This window comes from Fringilla coelebs (assembly GCF_963513975.1).
Source record: "Fringilla coelebs genome assembly, chromosome: 31".
NCBI lineage: Eukaryota > Metazoa > Chordata > Aves > Passeriformes > Fringillidae > Fringilla > Fringilla coelebs.
Window position 1 is genome coordinate 1991933 of NC_140057.1, and position 22916 is coordinate 2014848.

Below are 22916 nucleotides of genomic sequence, written 5' to 3' on the forward strand. Positions count from 1 at the left end.
CTTATGGTCTCTGAGGTTCTATGAGGCCCTGCTTTTGTCACAGTAGTCACTTGAGTCCATTGCATCCCAATGGTGTCCTGGGTTGGATGAGGCTCTGCTGTGTCATAACGACCCTTTGTTTCCAGAAGCTGTTTCAAGGTCCCAATGGCACCTGGGTTCCAAGAGGCCCTGCCGTGTCTCAATTGACACTTGTTTCCATGAGATATCATTGCATGAAAATTATCTCCAGGTTTCTGTGAGCTGCACTGTTTCACTATGGACACTGGGTTCCAAACGAGCTGGCAATGTCCCAGTGGCACCTGGGTTCCGTGAGACCTCCTGTGTCACAATTGACCATTGTTTCCATGAGACTCCATTGTGACACAGTGGCCTCCCAGGTCCCATCAGTCCTTGCTCTGCCAAAACGGAGCTTTGTTCCCACTAGACCTGGCAATGTTGCATTGACCCTTGTGTTCCATGAGGTCCCTGTTTGTCACAATGGAGCCATGTTTCTATGACATTGCATGGAGTCACAATGGTCTCTTAGATTTCGTGAGTTCCTTCTGTGTCGCAATGGAGCCTTGATTCCTTGAGATTTCATTGTGTCACAATGGTCTCCTGGGTTCTATTAGGCCCAGCTGTGTCACAATGGACACAGGGTAGCAAGAGCCCTGGCTATGTCCCATTGACATGTGGGTCCCTCAAGTCCCTACTGTGTTCAAAAATGAAACTTGGTTCCATAAGATTCTATTATGTCGCAATGGTGCCCTGGGTTCCACGAGGCCCCCCCTGTGTCACAACTGAAACTTGGTTCCATGACTTCCAGTTGTGACTAAATGGTCTAGTGGGTCCAAGGAGGACTCACTGTTGACTTTGAGGACTCACTGTCAGAATTGAAGCTTTGTTCCATGAGATTTCATTCTGTCCCAATGGTCACCTGGGTGCCATGGAGCACTGATGTGCCACAGTGGAGCCTTGGTTCCACAAACCATGGCAATGTCTCCATGGCCCCAGGTTCATGAAGGTCCTTCTGTGTCACAATGGAGCCTTGGTTCCATGAGATTCCATTGTGTCACAATGTTCTTCTGAGTTCCATGAGGTCTTACAGTTTCAAAATTAAAACTTTGTTCTATGAGATTCTATTGCATCATAATGTCTCCTGGGGTCCATGAGGCTGTGCTCTTTTCACAATTGACACTTAGTTCCCTGAGATACCATTGTGTCAAAATGGTCTCCTTGGTTCCATGAGGCCCCACTGTGTTACAATGGAGCCTTGGTTCCATGGGACTCCATGGTGTCACAACTGTCTCCAGTGTTCCATGTGGCCCTGTTGGAAAAAAGTGGACAGTTGACTCCATGTGTTTCCATTGGATCACAGTGGTCTCCAGCATTCTGTGAGCCTTTGCCGCCAAAGAGTGAACACTGAGTTCTGTGAGATTCCACATTGTTACAATGGTGTCCTGGGTTCCATGAGGCCCCTCTTTGACGCAATTGAGACTTGGTTCCATGAGATTCCATTGCATCACCATGGTTTCCTTGGTTGCATGAGGCCCCACAGTGTCAAAATGGAGACTTTGTTCCATGTGTTTCCATTTCATCCCAATGGTCTCCAGTGCTCTATGAGGACTCACTGTGAAACAGTGGACACTTGGTTTCATGAGATTCCATAGTGTTACAATAGTGTCCTGGGATTCATGAGACCCCACTTTTTCACAATCGTTCTTTGCTCGCATGAACTTTGGCAATGTACCAGTGGCCTCTGGGTTCCAGAGGCTCTTGGTTCCATGAGATTGTGTTGGGTCACAATGATCTCCTGGATTTTATGAGGTTGTGCTGGGTTCTCAACTGACACTTGATTCCGCGAGACTCCGTTGCATCACAATGGTCTTCAGGTTTCCATGAGCTGTCCTATGTCATAACGGACACTGGGTTCCAGAAGCTCTGGCAATGTCCTAGTGGCACCTGTTTCCTATGAGGCCTCACCTTGTCAAAGTATCCATAAGATTCCATGTTGTCCCAATGTTCTGCTAAGTTCCACGGGGCTGTGCTATGTCACAATGGACACTGAGCCCCCTATGCCCTGGCCCAAGTGGCACCTGGCGTCCATCAGGCCCCACTGTGTTTACAATTGCCATTTGGTTCACGAAGATTCCATTGCATCACAGTAGCCTCTGGGGTTTCATGAGGCTGAAATTTTTCACAATGGACACTTGCTTCCATGAACCATGCATCTGTCCCAGTGGCCCCTGAGTTCCACAAGGCTGTGTTTTGTCACACAGGAGCCTTGGTTCCATGAGATTCCATTGCCCTACAATGGTCTCACAGGATCCCTGAGGCCTTGCTGTGTAATAATGCCATCTTGATAGGACAAGGCCTGGCAATGTCCCAGTGGCACCTGGGTTCCACAAAGCCCTGCCATTTTGCAATTGTCTATTCATTCCATGTGATTCCATGGCCCCACAATAGTTTCCATGAGGCCTTGTGGGTCACAACTGACCACTAGTTCCATGATGTTCCATTGCAACACAGTGGTCTCCTAGGTCCCATGAGGCCTTGTTGTGCCACAATGAACTGTTCTTTCCACTAGACCTGGAAATGTTGAAGTGGTCCATGGGTTCAATGAGACCCCTTTTTGCCAGAATTCACCCTTGTCTCCATGAGATTCCATTCTGACACAATGGTCTCCTGTGTTCCATTAGGCCTGGCTGTGTCATAATGGACACTGAGTTCCACAAGCAATGACAAAGTCCCAGTGGCACATGGGTTCCCTGAGGCCCCACTGTGTTAACTGACAGTTTGTCTCATAAGAGTCCTTTGCATCTCAATGGTCTCCTGTGTTCCATGAATCAAAGCTTTGTCACTATGGACAGTAGGTTAGAAGAACCCTGGCAATGTCCCACTGGCTCTTGGTTCCATGAGGCCTCAAAGGGCCAAAATTGACACTTGGTTCCATGACATCCCATTACTTCACAGTGGTCTCCTGGGTGCCGAGAGCCCACGCTGTGTCACAATGAAGCCTTGGTGTCTTGAGATTCCATTGCATCACAATGGTCTCCTGTGTTCCATTAGGCCCAGCTGTGTCATAAAGGACACTTGGTTCCATGAGCAGTGGCAATTTGGGTTCCATAAGGCCCTGTTGTGTTAAACTGACAGTTTGTTCCATGACATTCCATTTCCCTAGAGTGTTCTTCCAGATTCAATAAGGCCTTGCTGTATCACAATGGTGCCTCACTTTCATGAGCCACGGCACCGTCTCAGTGGCACCTGGGTTCCATGATACCATGCCTTGTTCACAATTGACACTTGGTTCCATGAGCTCCCATTGCATCACAATGTTCTCCTGGCTTCCATGAGGCCTGACTGTGTCACAATTGACCCTTGGTTCCATGAAATTCCATGAGTCACAATAGTCTCCTGGGTTCCTGTTTTGGTTCAAAAGACAACTATGTGCCAAATAAGGCATGAACCTTCCTGCGAAATGTTCACGCCTCACTTCCTTCCAAATTATTATAACTTTGAAATTACTAGGCTTTCAGGCAAAGATGTAGGAAAAGGAATAACAATTCTTTACTGATAGATAAATACATAACAAGACAACAACAGCAGCAACAACAATAAAACAAGAATCCCAGTAGCAGCCCTCTCTCAGCTGTCAAGCGAACTCCCCATTGGTGCAGTTCCAGACACAGCCAGCAGGGGCGCTGGTGGCTCCCAGCCAGGCAGGGCAGGGGCGATGATCGCCCTGCGGCTGCAGGGGGCGCTGTGGCATGAGCTCAGCAGCCTCTCCACCGGCAGTGGCGGCTCTGGTGGCGGCAGGGAGAGAAAAGAGGCTCCTTTTGCCAAATCCATGGGGAGCAGCAGGTCTCAGTGCCACTGGAGGGGCAAACTGGCCTGTAGCAGGAACCTCAGAGCGGCAGCTGGAACAGAGTGGAACAGATCCCCGGGGGCGGCAAATGAAACACTAACCCTGAAGCGGTGGCAGAAGCAGAAGCAGAAGGTCTTGATGGATGCAGGGTGTTGCACTAAAGTGTAGCAAAACCCCCTTAATTAATCAGTGACAGAAAACAACAGTGGCTGGGTGGGAGATTTCTCCTTTGCACGGCTCACTGGTTGTAGGCGAGACGGGGGGTAGCACGGTTGGGACGGACGGGAACGAGAGATCTCTGAAGCCAGGTTGTGGAACTTGGGGTTTATTGCAAAGGGCCAAGTGCAGGGCCCTGCTGGGAGCTGCCAGCTGCAGCTCGGAGCAGGCCCAAGAGAAGAGAGGGGTAGAGAGGATGAGAGGGTAAGAATGTAAAAGGCAAGAGCTAAGAGCAAGAGTAAGAGCAAGCGTAAGAGCGAGAGTAAGAGTAAGAGCGAGAGAGCAAGAGAGAGAAGTTCCCGTTACAATACAAGAAATCATCTTCTGTGTTGAATATTCTGATTCTCACTAACCAATCCAGTACAACATACAAATCCTATGGCATTTACATACAGCCTATAAAAATCACTACATTACCATACTGTGCTACATTTTAAACCCCAAAAACTTCTCTTCGGACCCCTTCTGCCAAGCTGGCAGGGTCTGCTCTGCCCCTTGGACCTGTCTGCAAGCAGAAGGTATTGTTTCACCCAAAGGGGATTACCTTCAGCTGGCCACACCACTGTTTTCCCGTTGTTCAGTAACTAAGGGATCTCAAAGCTTGCTTTCATTTCAATCTCGCTTATAGTTTCTATATTTTCAAAATCTTTTGCCAGGCAGTCATATTTGTAAGGCTTTCCTGTTTCATCTTCCCCAACAACTGGTGATGGCTGGTCCTGAGGTTGAGTCACCACGCAAAGGGAGCAGCCTGGTAGGGGACAGGGTGCTCCCAATTCCCAGGTCTCAGTACACCACACACCAGCCCTGGGCTCCCAAGCGGCAGAGGAGCAGAGAAGCAAGCTGGCAACCCTTGTCACATTGCTAAAGGAGGAAAAAAAGAAAAAAAAAAAGAGGAAAAAAGCAAAAGGCCAAAACTGCAGGGCAACAGTATCTCAAATCAGATGCACTGTGCCACATGGTTGTTGAGTCGATCACCCCAACCTGACGGAAGAGCAGCCTCTGGCCCCCAGCCCCAACAGGATCCCAGGCTGCCCCTCCACCCATTGCGATATTCTCAGAGCTAGGGGTGGGGAGGCAGTGACCATTATGAATACAAAACAAACAAACCCCAAAATGGTTATGGGATATGAACCATCCCCAAGACAGTTCCATGAGGCTGCGCTGTGTCACAATGGGTACTGGGTTATACCAGCGCTGGCAACATCCAAGTGACACCTGTGTCCCAGGAGGTCCCACTTTGTCAAAGTAGAGCTTTGGTTCCATGAGAATCCATGTTGTCACAATGTTCTGCTGAGTTCCATGTGGCTGTGCTGTGTCACAATGGACACTGAATTCCATGTGCCTGGGCACTATTCAAGTGGCACCCGTGTTCTATGAGGCCGTGTTGTGTTTACAGTTGACACTCAGTTCCCCAAGATATCATTGTGTCATGGTGGTCTCCTGCATGCTATGAGGCCCCACTGTGTTGATGCCTTAAACAACCTAGAAATAAAGCAACTCCTTTTGGAGATAATATTTGTATAGAAGGTAATATAAAAGCTGGTCTTTATTGGAGACCTCCAGGAGTAGATATGAAAAATGTCCACAAAATGCCCACACCCACAAAAGGTGAATACAATTTTACAAGTTTAGCAGATTAGCATAATTGACAAAAATCACCAATTAGGAGTGCAAGTGGTGATGCAATTCCCCCCCTGGGTCTTCTAAGCTTTCCCCCGCTCTGGTCTTGGTTTAGGGCAAATCTGGGAGAAAGCCTCCAAAAGGGGCCCCTCCAGAAAGCCAACCTACATGGCCTCTCTTCTTTAACCAGTTTGGGATGAATTTCTTCAGAGAGAAGTGGAATAAAACCCTGTTTATTTAATAGGTAAAGTACTCCCCAGCACACAAAATGAACAATACCAGATAACAACACTCAGTTACTGCTCTGAAGAGATGACAAATTCAGAAAGTCTCTCTGGTAAGTGGTCGCTCTGTTCTCGGTCCCTCTGGCGCTGCAAAAGGCTGCAGAGTGGGCCCTGGCAGGCTGCAAAGTGTGAACTCTCAGTGTTTCCCTGGGTTCCAGTCTGGAGCAGGTTCAAATGGTTCTAAGAAAAAGGGAAAGAAAAACAGTCCAGGGAAAACTCAGACTGCCTCAGCTAGCTAAACTAACTAACTAACTAACTAACTAACTAACTAACTAACTAACTAACTAACTAAAAAGCAAAAGGAGTGTGTTGTTCTGCCCCATCTGTGCTTAGACATCGACAGTCTAGCCAAATGTGGAGGAGGGAGGGAGTGAGTGAGTGAGTGAGTGAGTGAGTGAGTGAGTGAGTGAGTGAGTGAGTGAGTGAGTGAGGCTGATAACAAAAACTCTGTGCTTCTTCTCCCTGCCTTCGCTCTTAGCCAGTCTTGAAGGCACAAAATAGAATATCCAGCATAAACAAAACACATGACTGGGGATACAAGCATCATAAAGTTACCCGAGGACACCCTCCAACAGGACTGTACTCTGTTTATGAAAATTGGCACTGAAGAGCTGGTTTTGACCTTGGTTTTTAAGGAGAACCAAGATAGGATAGAGGCTTTGAAATGTGTTTTGTCTTTCTTGTGGGAATCCACAAAATCAGAGGGTTTTGGGAAAGCTGCAAGAGGCAGGCCTCAGAGACAGCAGAACTGTGATTAGAACTAAGCAGTAGCCATGAAGTAGGTCAGCAGAAACATTATTTAAAAAGTAGAAAAGCAAGGACAAATAGAACAATGGTCTGTGTATTAACACTTGACTCAGATAACTCCCTAAGCTGTAGAAAAGTTTATCTAGCAAGATATTAGGAAGTCTGAAGCTTAATAATGGAGCTCTGTGCATTGTGTTTTAAGGCTTACAAGCAGGTATTGTATTTGAAATAAGCAAGCATTGTTTTATCCAAAGGTACGTGTGCTTATAGCGGTTGGATGGAACTACTGTCAATGTGCTTCTGCTTTGTGCGATTGATCAAAAAAGTTTTAAAGTAAGTTGTAACATTAAGTTCTTCGTCTGCTGCCTGGGATGTGAGCTGCTGGCATCTTCCCATTGTCATACCCATGTAATGAGACTGATGCTGAAAAATAAAACAGCTCAAGGCACGTCCACAGCAGTCCCCTCCAGTTCGTGATTTGTACACAGCCCCCCGGCCGGCGATATTTCTGTGTAAGGAAATAATGAAGCTAAGCTACAATAACAGACTACAGAGCTACAAATGTAGCTACAAATGTAGCTCTGTAGTTTGTTATTGTAAATGAGTAAAGAATGCAGAGATTATATAAAAGAAAAAAGGCAGAAATTCTACATAATTCCCCTTTTTTAGAGACTATGTTGTCTAGTTTGCTCCACATTTAACCACACCATCATATAATACAGATGTCAACTATACACTTTTTATTCAGGCCCAGTTCAGTAACCATGAAGTGAGTGTAGTGAAGATATATCCAAAGTTCAACAAGACTTTTGAAAGCTACCTGGTGTAGAATTTGAGTTTGCCTTCCAATTTCAACCAAATCTTTAATAATTCTTTCACTCTGATCTACATAAGAACAACTACAGTGTTAATAATTCTGTGGCTAGTAGGAAATTGAAAGTTATCCTGTCTGGTAAAATTATACCAGAAAAATCATGGACTTCTTCTTGTAAGGCTGAAATTGCACTTAAAGTTTTGCCTTTCAGTGTGTCCAATAATCCTTAATGTGATCAAATATTACGTGTGGAATTACAGCTCCAAGAACACAGGCCTGATCTTTATCTAGGGGCAAACTTACCAGGCCAGATTCTCACATATCCAGTATCACCCTGACAAGTTGTTCTTATGAAGAGCTTTTGGATACATTTTGGGCTACATTTATATGCAAATTTTGGGGCCAAACTTGAGTTATAGTTACCAACTGTGCAGATGACAAGCACAAAAAGAACAATTTAAACCACATCATCCTGATTTGTGTCAGTCTCTGTTTTCCAGTTGTTTCAGGAGCAGATTTCTCTGGATAACATGACAAATCTCTGGAGTTTTTGCAAAGTGGAATTTCAAACAATTAAATCCCTCTGTAAGTTAATTTTTCCCCTCATATATGAATTCCTCCTGTGAATAATATATATATATATATAAATTATATATATATAAAATCATACATATATGAATTTTTTTTATATAAATATAAATATATAAAATACATACAATTTTATATGGCCTGCCATGCGATGTTTCATTAGAACTTATGCTGTCTTTTTGCTTTGGTATTGGAATAAATCACACAAGACTTTATTTTCTTCATGGTGAAAAAGCTTATTCTTTATTCAAGTAACTCATTTTTATACAATTTTACATACCTCGTGTGTGATTCCAAATTGGGTTGGTAGCTTTCTTGCCAATTACTTTATTGGTTAGTAAGAGATATTTTAATTTGTCCATCAAATCTCTCTATTAAATTGTTTACATATTTTCTTCACTGGTTCTCATGGGATAGATTTAATGTTTATGCAGGTGCTACTTGTTTTTCACCCAGGAATAAATTGTTATGTTAACAAACTCTTCACACCAGGATTGCTTTCACATGGAACTTGCAAAGTGCTAGCTTGACAAGGTCACTGATCTAATACAGCAGGCCTGATTTTATGAGGCCTTTTTAATAATTTTTCTACCTTACTGCAACACTTTGGTTGTATGTGGATTCTTAGTAAGGCTATGGGTAAGACTTGAACTCATGTCATGGCTGTTTCCAACAAATTTTATTAATCTGTGCTTTGAGGGTTCCAGTCACACATGCAGTCTTACCATTTATCTTGGGTGTGTTGGGAAACAATTCCCAACATTTGTCTAACATCTCCAATCACAGGGAGACCAACTCCAAAGGAACCCCAAACAGTGGAATTATATGATTTAGTAAAATATCCACGACCTCCTTTTGTTGTGTTGGTGCAACAGGGGTAAGCCTCAGACCATCCACTAAAGGAATCACCTAACCCTAATACATACCTGTATCATTTTTGGGTGGTAACTCAGGAGAATACCCTGCCTCTGTTATTTCTAACACAACTCTTTTGCTCATGTTTGGGTGGGTTCTAGAGAATATTTCACATTTGTTACAGATTGTACAATATCAGTTTTTTCCCTTTCTGTTACTACTTTCTTCAGATGTTTCAAAAGGTTTCTTGTTCCCCTGCAAATGTTTTTTATGTTCCCGCTGAGGTGGGACTACAGTGTGTCCCTCTGGTGTAACAGTCCATTCATGTTCCTTGATTTCAACCTTTGTGCCAGAAAACTGATGGTTCTGTGGATCACATTTTGGGGCAAACCTTGACAAATTGATTTCCTTCTGTGGCACCACTGTTAAGATCCCCTTCTTTGCTTCTTTCATTATTTTATCAACAAAAAGATTCTCTAATTCAAGAGTTGCTTCCCCATTTTGATGAACCTTGCAATGCATAAAGGCTGCTTCTCTAGACTTCTCAGTACTCTGTAGCAGCGCATGGATCTGTTCAGTGTGTTCAATTCCATGGCCTTGAACAGTTGCCCATACTCTTTCTTTCCAGATGACCTCACCGAAAACATTAAATGCATATTCAGAATTAGTCCATATTTTTACCTTCTTTCCTTCGCTCACTCCTTGGCCTTACTTATTTCACAGGGATGCAGAAGGTATTTTAAAAATTTAATTCAGTAAACCATTCTAAACTATCTGTTATTCTCCACACTTTGCAAAATTCCAATAGATCCTTCTTAGAAGCATTTGGCAAATAGAGTGACTGATGAATCACCCAGTGTTTTCCTAATTCATATTTTAAAGGTTGGAAGAAAAGTCTCAGCTTTCAGGTACAAGGGTGACATCAGCATTTGGATTCCGCCTCTGCCTTCGCCCACTGTGGCTGTAGAAGAGGTAGAAAAAGTGATGAGAGGGAAAAAAAAACCAAAAACCCTTGAGAAACAACCCCAAAAGCAAATTCTCCACACCATGCTGGGACAGAATAAGTGGCCTAACAAACCTTACAGAACAGGTGGGATCCTGTAAAATGTCACAATTTGGTTTCTAAGAGCCTTGATTTTCCTGAAAACACACAAATACACTATTTCACACTACCCAACTAAAAGAGCTGCCTTTATGTTGCCTCCTGTGGGGTCCTGGGACCATGGTTTCTCACCCCTCAGGTCACTGCAGGGAAATTCTTAAACGTCTTCAGCAGAAAAGAGTTCCTTGCAAGATGTTTCTGGTCCAGAGGGAGGCTGCTGGGTCCAGTCCCATCTGAGATGCCAGAAAAACTGATGCCTTAAAAGCCTTAGAAATGAAGTAACACCCTTTAGAGATATTATTAGTATAGGAGGTAATATAAAGGCTGGTCTTTACTGGAGGCCTACAAGGGGCAAATATGGAATATGTCCACAAAATGCCCGCCCCCACCATGGGGTAAGTAGTTTTAGAAGTTTGGCAAATTAGCATATTTGACAAAAATCACCAATTAGAAGCACAGGTGTTGAGGGATGAAAAAGTTCTTTGGGAAAAGTCACGCTACCTGTGACTGGAGACTTCAGGCACAGCAAAGAAACAAAGCAACAACAAAACAAAACAAAATCCAGGCAAGCAAACCAGAAATGAACCAAGACTGTCCATGTGTGTTTAGGTGCATGTGACAAAAGGACAGTGAGGGCAAGGATAAAATGAATATGGCCTAAAAGCTTAACAGCCTTCAAACACTCAAACTTAACCTTAACTTATACCTTAAACATAACAATTTAGCAAAGGAACAGCACTTAACAGCATTTAGCCTAATTTATGACTAAACAATTTACAGAGGGGTAGTATTTAATTTAGCTTATAACTTATATTAAACCTGGAATTATGGTAAGGTACTTCACAAAGCACTGACTTAGCAAACTCTAACCAGTCCAACTTCTAGTTATTCAGATTTTGAGAAGTCAGGAGAAGAGGGAGAGGGAGAGACAGAGCAAGAGAGAGAGAAAGGAGCAAAATATCCACAGCCATGGCTTTGGATCTAGTGTCATCTCAGCTGATATGGGATGTGTCAGTGTCACACCCGTGTCATGGCCTTTACCTGCTCTGGTTCCTCTAACAGGTGGGATTTTTGGGGTGCCATGGGCTTGACAGCCACTTTGAGGCTGGACCTGAGGCTGGACCAGAGGCTGCAGTGGCTGGGGATGGGACAGCAGCCACCCCACCTATGCAGAACTTGCTTTGACCCAATTCACACTGGAGATGTTTGGGGCCATTCATCATTTCTCTGCTCTCCAACACTGGGGCAAGAGACTCTGGCTACAGCTCTGAGCTCGTGCCCAAGACAACCACCCCTGGCAACTGGGCTCCATGGAGCTGCTCTCAGGAATTCCCCCAAGAATTGGAGAGTACCTCAAAACCACTTCCAAAATGTGGAATGTCCCAGGGTTCCTCATCCCTTCATCATCCCCAACCTTTGGTTGTCTCATTCCAGACCCTGCCCCACCTTCCCAATCCCCATATGAACCCACCCCACTCCTCCTGGATATTAGGAGCCCCTTCCCAAGCCCTACTTCCCCCAATCCATCCCTCCCAATCCCCTTCCAACCCCATTCCACCCTGAAGAGCTGTGGAATTGAGTAATTTTGGGCTGGGATTGAATAGTTTTAAATGAGATTGAGTGGTTTTGAGATGACAGATCTATCCCTCTTGGCTTTTCAAACATAAAATGATGGAGAAAATTCTTCCAAATAGCCCAGAACCATCAAATCCTCTGGAATATCTCCCAAACACCAAATTCCCCTCCCAAATGGTAATTAAAATGGTGAGGCTTTAGGTGATGAAGTTGGACCATCAGCCAAAGCTCTTCCTGAAGTCAGGGCATTCGCAGAGCTTTCCTTACCAGTGCCTCTGTTGGTGTTGGGACAAGTGAGATCCCCTGGAGAAGCTCTTCCCACACTCCTCACATAGGTAGGGCCGTACCCCAGTGTGGATCCTCCGGTGGTGGTTCAGGTTGGAGCGATCGCTGAAGCTCTTCCCACATTGCTCACACCTGTAGGGCTGTTGCCCAGTGTGAGTGCGCATGTGGACTGTTAGGTGGGACCTCTGGTTGAAGCTCTTCTCACATTCCCAGCACTTGTAGCTGTCACGTACCCTGGTAACCACACACAGATGGCTGTGAATCTTCCTGAAGCTCTTCCCACATTTCTCACACTTGTTGGGCTGTTCCCTGGTGTCAATGCACTGGTGGACATCCAAATGGGTGCTCTGGCTGAAGCTCTTCCCACATTTGGGACATTTGTGCGGCCTCTCCCCAGTGTGGATCCTCTTGTGGCGATCCAGGTTGGATCTCCGGCTGAAGTTCTTCCCACATTCCTCACACACGTAGGGCCGTTCCCCAGAGCAATTTATTTTGTGCTGGTTTAGTTTGGATGTCTCTCTGAAGCTCTTCCCACATTCAGAGCGTTTGCGAAGCCTTTTATTATCATGGATATTCTCGTGACGGGCCAGGTTGTTGCTACGGCTGAAGCTCTTCCCACATTCCCTACACTTATAGGGCCTCTCCCCAGTATGGATCCTCTGGTGTTTCTTCAGGTTGGAGCTGTGGCTGAAGATCCTCCCACATTCCCCACACTTGTATGACTTCTCCCTGCTTTGATGGTGCTCAGAGACCACCAAGTCTGAGCTCTGGCTGAAGCTCTGTCCACCCTCCTGGCACAGGGGAGGTCTTTCCGCCTCAGAGCACCCCGGGCTGGGTTTGGAGCCCCTCCTCGTGTGAGATCTCTGGGGGTTTTCCTTGCCGTTGGATTCCTGCGCTATCGAGTCACTCAAAATGGCCTCTTCCACAAGGTCCTGCTGCGGGGATTTGTCCTCCCTGGTCTCCATCCTCTGCTCTTTGTCTGGGGGAGGAAGGACAAGGAGAGGATGGGATTTGCCTCTATGCCAGAGGGAAGGGGCAAGAGATACTCCCAATGCGTCCCCAGCAGGACAGTGTTGGCAGCGGGGTTGTCCTGCAGCCGGGGGCCATGCTGGCCTGGGAGATGGAACAGGAGAGAGGGGGAAAGGGACAGTGACTTCCTCCTCACCTGCCAGGGGGTCCCAGGGCATCTTCCTTGCAGCCTCCTTCTCCATCTGGCCAAGCTCTGAGAAGGAGAAATCCTGGTTTTGGGGGTAAACAAGGTGAGTGCCTTGGGTTGGGTGTTCCTCCTGCCCAAGTCCATCTCTAGAAGTCACCAGGCGCCTGGTGTCTGTAAAACCTCCAATAATCAAGAGTAAATCCCAAAAAAGCCTCTCCCTTTCTAATCTCCTTACTTTGAGGTTCTGAGGCCCCCCTTCTTGGGCCTGCTGGGGGTCCTGTGGATTCCCCCACTCTGGGGTCCTGCTTTGGGATGCCTGGAGGGTTTTGCAGGTCCCACAAGTCCTTTCTCCCTTGACCATCTCCAGGCTCATCTCCAGGCACCCCTACTCCTCCAGGCTGCCAGAGATGAATACCAAAGCCTCTGGCCTTACAAATATTGAAACAGCTCCATGCAGGGAGCCCTTGGAATTCCTGAGGATTGGCAGAAGCCTTCCTCAAGATGTCATGCCTTGGGTATTTTTGGTATGGTGAAACAAGCTCCAAAAGGTTGCTTGATTTGTGCTAACACCAAGGTTTGAAAGACAGGTGTTGGCCAAGGAAGGCTGGAACCTCGGAATGGAGATTATGACCCCCTTCCCTCATAATTATTATAATTTTGAAATTAATGGATGGAAAAGGGATTTCCTTTACAAAACCCCCCAGGGCAGCCAGTCCCACTGCCCCCTCTGGATAGCAACAGGAGCTATAGCCAGAACTTCAGGGGCAGCAAGCTGGAATGGCAGGGAAGGCTCACCCGGGGCAGCAAACAAGGCAGCAGAAACTCCAGGGCCCTGCCTGAAGCTGTGGGGTGTCCAGGTGTTGGGTTACAGTCTGTCAGGAAGCTCTGAAGCAATGGCAGAGAACAGGTGGGCTGGACAGGGAATCGCTCCCTGCAATTTCTCACCGGCAATGGCTTGTCCTGGGGTCCGGACTTGTGCAGAGGACGCAGCCCCGGGTGGGGAATGGGGTGTTCCCACTCCTGGCACAGCACACACCGGCTCTGGGCTGCCAAGCAGCAGAGAAGCAGAGAAGCAAGCCAGCAAGCCAAGTCACAGTGCCAAAGGAAAAGAAAAAAAAAAGAAACAGACAGAACCCACAGAAGCAGCAGGATTCCTGGTCAGAAACACCAGCAGGGTGGCCACTCCAACAGCTGGCTTGGAAGGAAAGGGGCTGCACCACACCCTGCCTCAAACTCTCTGGAAACCCCAACCTGGCTCCCACTCATTGCAATACTCACAGAGCAGCAACCACCCCGGACACAAAACAAAACAACGAACCCCAGAAACTATATGAGATAAAAAACCATACCCAAGAGACAGTTATATGTAGATAATGAGATGACTGCCTCTCGCAATTAAGGGATGACTATTGTGTGAATATTAAGAAAAGCTCTAGTGATGTATAATTATGTTACTCTAGTTTAGATGTTGTCTGTTCTCCTCATAGTTCCCTTTTTCCCCCCGCTGTATTGCTGTCTAAGACAGGTAGAAAGAAGGTGTGTACATCTCCGTTGCATGGGGCAGTTGGGAATGAAAAAGCTTGTTGCTTAGGGAGTGTGGCATGGCAACACCTGACCTCCCATCAAGTTACAAGAAAGCAGTCTCCACCAATAAATGGCAAAGAAGAGCTGACTGACAGACTTTGGGAGGGGCCAGGGTTGGCTGATGCAACCCCCAGGGGTATAAAAGACTGAGCATCCAGCTTGAAGATGAATTGGCCATGTGGTATCTACAAGGGCAGTTCTCAGCACTTTGAGTTTTTCCTTATGTAGGCATTTTGTTGTATTTTTGTCAAGGTTTAATAAACCCTCTAAATTTTCAAAGTGAGCAGTTGTTTCTCACAACACCAAGTTAAAAAGAAACTTGGCAGAGGAGGGAGGCCTTGGGCTGTATGTCCCTTCCAAAGATGCCAGGTGGATTTTACCAGAATGCCCCAAGCAGGGAGGCCTAACTATCTTCTGGAAATAGCATGTCAGCTAATAGGGTGGCCAGAGGCATTTCCAACTGCTTCAGCAACTACAGGATCAGTTATAAAAGTATTTTTGTAACAAACAATTTGAAGATAGAGATCATGGATGCAACAGACTCAGACAGAAGAACTCATTTTACAGGAAAAATTCTTCAAGGGGTTTTGACTGGTTTAGGAATACATTGGAACCTCCATAGCTCCTGGCACCCCCAGAGCTCAGGTCAGGTAGAAAAAAAAATGAGTGAAGAAATAAAGAAACACCTTTTGAAGCTAGAAATAGAAACCAAGATACCATGGGTACAGCTTTTGCGATTGGCTTTGGCAAGGAGAGCCAGACCCAGGGCAGATATTCAATTCTCTCCTTTGGAATTCATGACTGGAATTCCTTACCTGGCCAATTCTCCACCCAGTGCAGGGTGGAGATAAGGGATGCACATTTAAAGCAGGTTGTGGCCAGAATCCTGTCTCCTGTGAAATCTCTCCCACAGGAAGCTGGGCTGGCACTGACCCTGCCTGGGCACTTTGCTGTTCCCAACACCCACCCAGGACATCGGCTCCTGCCTAAGGAGTGCAAAGCAGCCCCACTGGTGGCCAAGTGGCCCATGCCAAGTGTCCCTGAGGCCACAAACAGCCGCCAGCACAGCTCAGCACGGGGGGACCCCTCAGCCTCGGCTCAAGGGCTCTCAAGCCCCGGAGATTTGCACTCCCCGCCGGCAGCAGCAGCAGGGGAGGCCGCCACTCAGCTGCCCTGAAGGCAACGCAGCAGCAGCCAGGGCTCCACAGCGGGCCAAGCCCCTGCGCCTGCCCACACATCCTCTGCTCAAATCCTCTGCCTGGCCACCCTCCCTGGCATCTCCAGGCACTGGTAGGACAATCCTTATTGTCACTGTTTTCTTTATGTTAAATTGTTTCTGGGCCTTCAGTTGCCACAGGTGGTAGGGAAGGCAATGTGAGAATTTGACTAAATAATTAGACTGCACTATTAGAATATTTTCTTTAATAGTTTATATTGTCAGTTAGGGTTGGGCCAGAGGTGGAGAATCAATTTGCAGCCTTAGGAGAAGAAGTAGCAAAAGTTCTTAACCTTAGCAATTGTTGGGTCAGGAGGGGCAGGAGGATTTGAAAGCTGGCCATGGGTGGCCAGCCAAGCCGAACCTAAATGGTGGGTCAGCACCCCGAGTGAGGTCCATAATGGAACAGCATTTTGGGATGAGGAAGGAAGTCCATGGCAGCTTCATTGTTCTGAAAGAGGTATTTATTGCCTAAGAAGGACGGGTGTAGATGCAGGAAAAAGCATTTGTGAATAAACCTTACTTTTGGGTTTAGACTGTTGGACCCCCAACTGCCCTCCTTATGATTGTTGCAAATACTGAGGCAGATGGAATGAAATCCAGTCAGATGAGAAATGGAACATTTCAACGTCAGATGGTATTATATTATCTATTAGCATAAAATGGAGGAGTCTGTGGAAAATTAAACAACTCAAGGACAGAGAACTATGTCACTGGGTCAAAGAAGACCCAGGAAGAAAAGATTAAATCAACGGTAATAAAGGTTTGTAAAGACAATTACTAAGAAAGAGAAAGAGGAGGGATTGAAAGAAATAAGATGAATGTGTCTTTACAAACAGACCGAGTGAATCTGCCTGAGGATAGGGCCATGAACTCAGAGATAGGGAAGTAAAAAAAGAAGCTATTAGCTCTAGGAAATGTTACTGATCAACACAGACAGTTGCTCAGCCAAGGCGCTGTTAAATTCCTGAACCCAGAGCATGAGAACAAAGACTTAGTCAAATAATGAGTAGGTTTTTCTTTCTTTTATATAATGAAAGGGTGGTGCATAAGGGGGGGGGTGCATAAGCCGGCGATTCGGTAAGTCTGTACCTTGTGATTACCTCAGCCGTGGGAAAAAGGAAGAGGGTGATGCAGCAGGGATTTAAAGATAAAAGAGAGGCTGCAACCTCCAACCATTTGAGAGACCCCACGGGAAATGCCCCATGGCCTTTCCCTTTATTCGAATAAAGTTACAGGACCCCTCTGTCTCCTTTTTGGACATAACCTCTGATATCGTGGATTAATTTCACACCCACCCACCCCGCGTTTCCCCCCTCATCACCTCCCTGGTCCTGCGCTGCCCCACGCCAACACTGAGGCCTGCCGTGGAGAACGGAGAGCGGCGCCTGCCGATGTGTCCCAGGATGCCCCGCGGCGCCGCCACTTCCGACAGCCCCCGCGCCGCCCTCAGCCGTCGCAGCCGCTTCGGTGGGTCCCGTTTTCGGGACGGGGGGAATCTCACCGGGACCGGGATCACCGGAAAGGCCCCGGCATCGGCTGCGCTCCGCCGGGACGTCCCTGCGCCGCGGCGTTCCCTGCAGACTCCCCGCTGAGAGCGGAGGAAATGGTTAGGGAACTTCCACCCCACCCCCCCCCCCCCCCCCGACGGGAATGGAAGCGGCCGGGCCCGGAGGCCGACCCCTACCCCGCCATTCCCCGGTGCCTCCCCATAACCTTCCAGTGCACCTTCCCTAGTCCATCCCAATGCCCTCTCAGCTCCCTCCTAGTTCCCCCCAGTGTGCATCAGTAACCAGCCAGTGACTTTCCAGTCCCCACACAGTTTCTCCCAGTCCATCCCAGTCCCCATGAATCCCCTCCAGTTCTCTCCCAGTGCCCTTCCAGTTACTCCCAGTCTCCTCCCAGTGCCCATCAATTACCACTCAGTAACTTTTTAGTATGTTCAAGTCCTATCCAGTCCGCACAAACCAATTCCCAGTCTCTGCCAGTCATATCCCAGTGCTCCTAGTGCTGCCCGAGCCGATATAGCAAAACACAAAACAACGGAGTTGTTTTATGCGGTGCTTTATTGAGGGCCCTGGGGACCTGAGGACTCACGTCCAAAGTCAGAGCCCCCGAGCAGACAGAATCACAGGGTTTATATCTTTCAACAGAAAGATTACTTCATCCTTTGATCTTTTGTTTCACTAGCTCTATGTGACATCTCTAAGCTACTTTTGATTAACGGTTACCTTGAATCTTTAGCAGAACATTCTTTAGATAAACATTTTCTACCTCCCCAGCATGTTTTACTGATTTCTTGCAACACAAGCTACTAATTCACATACAGAGTGCCAAAAGGCCTACTTAAGTTACGATCCTTAGCATAACTACTCCTAATACACAATATTATCTCTAAAACTTAAAATCTACTGCAGCAAGTCCCCCCTTTTGAGCATTCCTCAATCTTCAGACTTGCAGGGATGCTCAAGTTCTTGTTTCAGCTTTGTTCGGGTGTCTGTTTTCTTTGTGCGGGGGTGGTGGTGTTGTTGGAGTTTGGGTGATGGCATTCACCAGTCGTCGGATGCGCATCCGTTCCTGGCTGATCATCCCTATGACACACTTATACACTCCAAAAATGATCAGAATCAAAATCAGAAACATCAAAGCATATTGTATTATTGATGATAACCAACCAGAGACCTGGAGCCCTAAAGAATCAAATAATGCTCCAATCCAATTATGTTCTGCTTCTTTTTCTAATTCTTTGGTCTTTTCTTCTATATTCTCTAATTGTGAAATGTCTTTTTCTACATCAATGGTCACATTTGGGATGTGGATGCAACAATGATCTATTTTCTTATTCAGGTAACCACAAATGTAAATCATGTCTCTATTCCGGTAAGCTGCAATAGGTGCAAAGAAGGATTCTAGGGCCCATGCAAATTTAACCCCACTGTCTGGCTCATGCCACTCGTCCTTATCTTCTATGTTTCTTCTAGCCCTTTTGAATCTATTTTCTAATTTCGACTGTTTCCAAAACGGACATAATGGGGGTATCCCTAGTGTGATCTGAGTGACTGGCCCATCTATTGGCATATGAGTTGTCCATTGTCCATGTCCCATTCCCCAAACTAGATTTCCTGGACTTCTAATGGTAGTGGTTTTACAGCTAACAAATCGTTGTTCTTCTCCTTTAACCTTTTCTGTAATGGTGTGAGTATATCTCTGACACTCGCATCTCTATTTTAACAAAACTCTTACTGGTACTAGCTCTATCTGCGCTTCACAAGTAAACACCTTAGTACAATTCCATATCTCTTTCTGCTCTTTTTCCTGTCTCGAGGTGGTACGCAAGGCTATAACCCCGGTATGTGTCTGATTCTTTGTTCCTGTCCATTGAATGCACCAATTAACTTTTCCTAAGTAGCTATATGTTTCTAGTAAACTGGGTCCCCATATTGTTTCCCACTCGTCTTCTAATGATTTGTCCTGAGTAACATCTTGGCACACTATTTCATGATACTGTATAGCTTTTAAACTGCTTTTCTTCTTTAGCACATCGAAGGAACACCAACCTATCTCTTTAAACTTTCTAATTTTTGTAAATTGATAGTTTAACAGTTTCACACAATCTTCCCTCTTTCCTGGTGTGGACCATGATTCTCGAACTCGGATAGTTTTATTTTCCCTTTTAGCTTCACCTCGGTGTTCCTGAATACAGGTTTGCACTACATTCTTTGTTGCCGGGGGCAAGGCTCCAATTGGAATTATTCCCCAAGGAATTGGCTCTCCTGCTGCCTGGGGTAAAGGTAAACATGCTGTGATTCTAGTTACATTTTGCACCATTCCAAAATCTCTAATTAATCCTACTATCAAATTCTCTTGTCCTTCCCCCCTTAGGAAACTAAAAGTTCTATTTTTATGTCCCTAATTCTCTGATTAAACACTCTTCCCTTAGTCAAAGAAATGGCTGTCCTAGCATGTGCTTGCCCTTCGACTTCCCTAATTCCATATGAAGAGTACATTCCACAGACCATTACACAGATATACTTCCCTTCTGATTCTGACTTCCCCAGTCGTGGTTGTGTGTTATTTAGCCATCCTGTTCCTCTTTGATTGTCAAACCAGGTGTTGCTTTGTCCCCTAGGTTTATCCCACAACCCTGAATCATTCCATATCCACCATGTGACTGAATAGATTGATCCACAGGGATCTTGAGCAACAAAAGAGCAATTAATTCGTAACGGAGGCCCATTCCACATGTCAGCTGTTACAGAGAAAGGAATAACCATTACTTCCATACTATTTTCTTCCCAATTCCTAACTCTCAACTGTAAATATTGATAATCAAAGCTCTCTTGTATTTTGACTAAACGCATGAACTTGCCAGAATCACTCATATGAACTTGCCAGAAACCCTCATATTTCTGAGGGTTACCGTAGTATTGCCAATTTGTGCATCCTTATCCCAGAACGTGATAGCACTGATGTTCTTGCTACTATTTCCCTTTTTCCAGTAGACTTTTACCTCCTCGGCTCCAGCTCTCTGGTCATCAGTAATGAACAGAGAGGTCAGATTCACGTTCATCCTTTCCATTGCTCCCACGACCGGCTCAAGGACTGTAACAACAACATATCCATTCGCAGGCACACATCTTATTTTAATCAAAAACACAATTAGTGTAAGTGTGATTTTGCCCGAATCACCATTCGGGTTGTGGATATTACATGAGTTTCCCATTTCACCAGAGCTTTCTTGACCCTTGTATAATGAATCCAGGTGTCGACTCCTGCAACCTTAACAGCTGTAAAGGTAGTCAGTATCACCTGATGTGGTCCATCCCAGGCTTCCCTCAGAGGGTCAGTTTGCCAATTTTTTATGTACACCTGGTCCCCTGGTTGGATATCATGCACAGGGTTTTCTAGGGGCAGTGGTCGATTCTACTGCAGTGCTCCCCGCAAAGCGCTAAGGATTCTGTGAAGGGATAAAACATAATTGAAAATCACCTGATCTCCAAACACATGTGGATCACCCTTCAATGTGGTGGCATGGTACGGTTTACCATATAGAATCTCGAAAGGACTAACTCCTACTCTTTCCCTGGGTTTTATTCGGACTCTTAACAAGGCTATCGGTAAAGCTTGAGGCCAATGTAACTTAGCTTCCTGACATATTTTCTTCACTTGATTTTTCAGTGTCTGATTCATTCTTTCAACCTGACCACTTGACTGGGGTCTCCAAGGAGTGTGGAGATTCCAGGTAATGTCCAGCATCCTAGCTACCTCCTGTACAATGTTAGCAATAAAATGAGGTCCTTGATTCGATGACAGCCCCAATGGTACCCCAAATCTCGGAATAATCTCTTTCAACAAGGTCCTGACTACTTCTTTAGCTTGGTTGGTACAGCAAGGAAAGGCTTCTGGCCACCCTGAGAAGGTACACACGTACACTAACAGATATTTGTACCCTTGAGCCCTCGGTAATTCTGAGAAGTCTAGTTGCCAATAGTCTCCCAGTTCGACCCCAACCTGAAGTTTGCCTAACTGAATCTGCTTCCTGACTACAGGATTATTTTTCAAACACACTGGACACATTGCATTCACCCGTTTTGCCATTGTTAACATCTGGTTAGAAACCATTTCGTTTTTCAAAAATTTTACCAATACTTCTGCTCCCCAATGACACTTATTGTGTTCAGTAGTAAGTATGGCATTCATTATCTGCTTTGGAACTACCACTTGCCCTGTTGCTGTGACATACCATCCAGTTGCGTTCTTCTGAGCTTTTAACAAATTAGCTAGCTTCTCATCTTCTGACGAGTAGTGAGGTGGATTGTTTAAATAAGAGGCAATAGGTGTTACCTTTGTGGGAACTAAAGCCATCTGAGTCCATACCAATTGCACGGCCTCTCTAGCTGCCGAGTCTGCCGTGCAATTCCCTTGGAAGATCTTCCCTTCCTCCTTCTGGTGTCCGCGTACGTGCATGACAGCTATCTCCTTTGGCTTATGGATGGCTTCTAGTAAAGCCAAAACTTCTGTGCGGTGTTTGATCATGGTCCCCTGGGCACTAAGTAATCCCCTCTCCTTCCAGAGGGCTACATGTATGTGCACCACTCCAAAGGCATACTTTGAATCTGTCCAAATGTTCACTTTCTTCTCCGCACTGAGGACTAAGGCCTGGGTAAGGCCTATGATTTCCGCTTTCTGAGCCGAGGTTCCTGGAGGTAAGGCTCTGGCTTCTATAACCTGAGTTACAGAGACAACAGAATACCCGGCATACCTGGTTCCATTCTTTACAAAACTTGATCCATCAGTGAATAATTCCCAATCTGGATTTTCCAGTGGTGTGTCCTTCAGGTCCGCCCAGCTGGAGTACGCCTGCTCAATTACTTCCACACAGTCATGTGTCAACTCTCCTTCAGTCACTTCGCTGCGGAGAAACTCGGCAGGATTGATATGATTAGTGGTTTTCAGTTCTACATCATCCTATTCTCTCAGAATTGCCTGGTACTGCAACATCCGGCTAGATGACAACCAATGACCTCCTTTTTGTTCTAGCACTGTCAGCACCATATGAGGAACAAACACTTCTATTTTTCTCCCCAAGGTTAGCTTTCGAGCTTCCTGTATCAGTATGACAGTGGCTGCTACAGCCCGCAAGACAGCCACCCCTTACTGACAGTATCCAATTGCTTAGAAAAGTACCCCACTGGCCTTTTCCATGACCCCAATCATTGGGTGAGCACCCCTAATGCCAACTGCTGTCTTTCATTCACATAAAGTTGAAAGTCTTTATTTAAATCTGGTAAACCTAGGGCAGGAGCTTCTTTCAGAGCTTGCTTCAACCCTTTAAATGCCTGTTGCCTGGCTGCGGTCCATTCTAGATGAGGTTCCTTCAATGCTTCATACAGAGATTTTGCAAGCAGTCCAAAATTTAGTATCCATAACCTACACCAGCCCACCATGCCTAAAAAGGATCTCAGTTCTTGATGATTCCTAGGAAGGGGTATAGAGCACATTGCCTCAATACGATTCGTCCCCAGCTTTC

General features: G+C 46.0%; 1 protein-coding gene across 5 annotated transcripts; it reads right to left on the bottom strand.

Moving 5' to 3' along the window:
- Nucleotides 1–8377: 8377 nt before the first annotated feature.
- On the bottom strand, nucleotides 8378–17272 carry LOC311164335 (uncharacterized protein). 5 transcript variants are annotated; one of them, XM_084223755.1, is made up of 4 exons: nucleotides 17211–17272; nucleotides 13096–13257; nucleotides 11913–12909; nucleotides 8378–9929 (listed from the first exon to the last, which is right to left on the bottom strand). In XM_084223755.1, the coding sequence occupies exons 2-4, from the start codon at nucleotides 13139–13141 to the stop codon at nucleotides 9866–9868; spliced, it is 1107 nt and encodes a 368-aa protein (XP_084079881.1). In that variant the 5' UTR covers nucleotides 13142–13257; nucleotides 17211–17272; the 3' UTR covers nucleotides 8378–9865. The 5 variants fall into 5 exon arrangements, with proteins under 5 accessions (XP_084079881.1, XP_084079882.1, XP_084079880.1 ...); XM_084223756.1 differs by lacking the exon at nucleotides 17211–17272 and adding an exon at nucleotides 14032–17160 and having other exon boundaries at nucleotides 13096–13168; XM_084223754.1 differs by lacking the exon at nucleotides 17211–17272 and adding an exon at nucleotides 14032–17160.
- Nucleotides 17273–22916: the final 5644 nt, after the last annotated feature.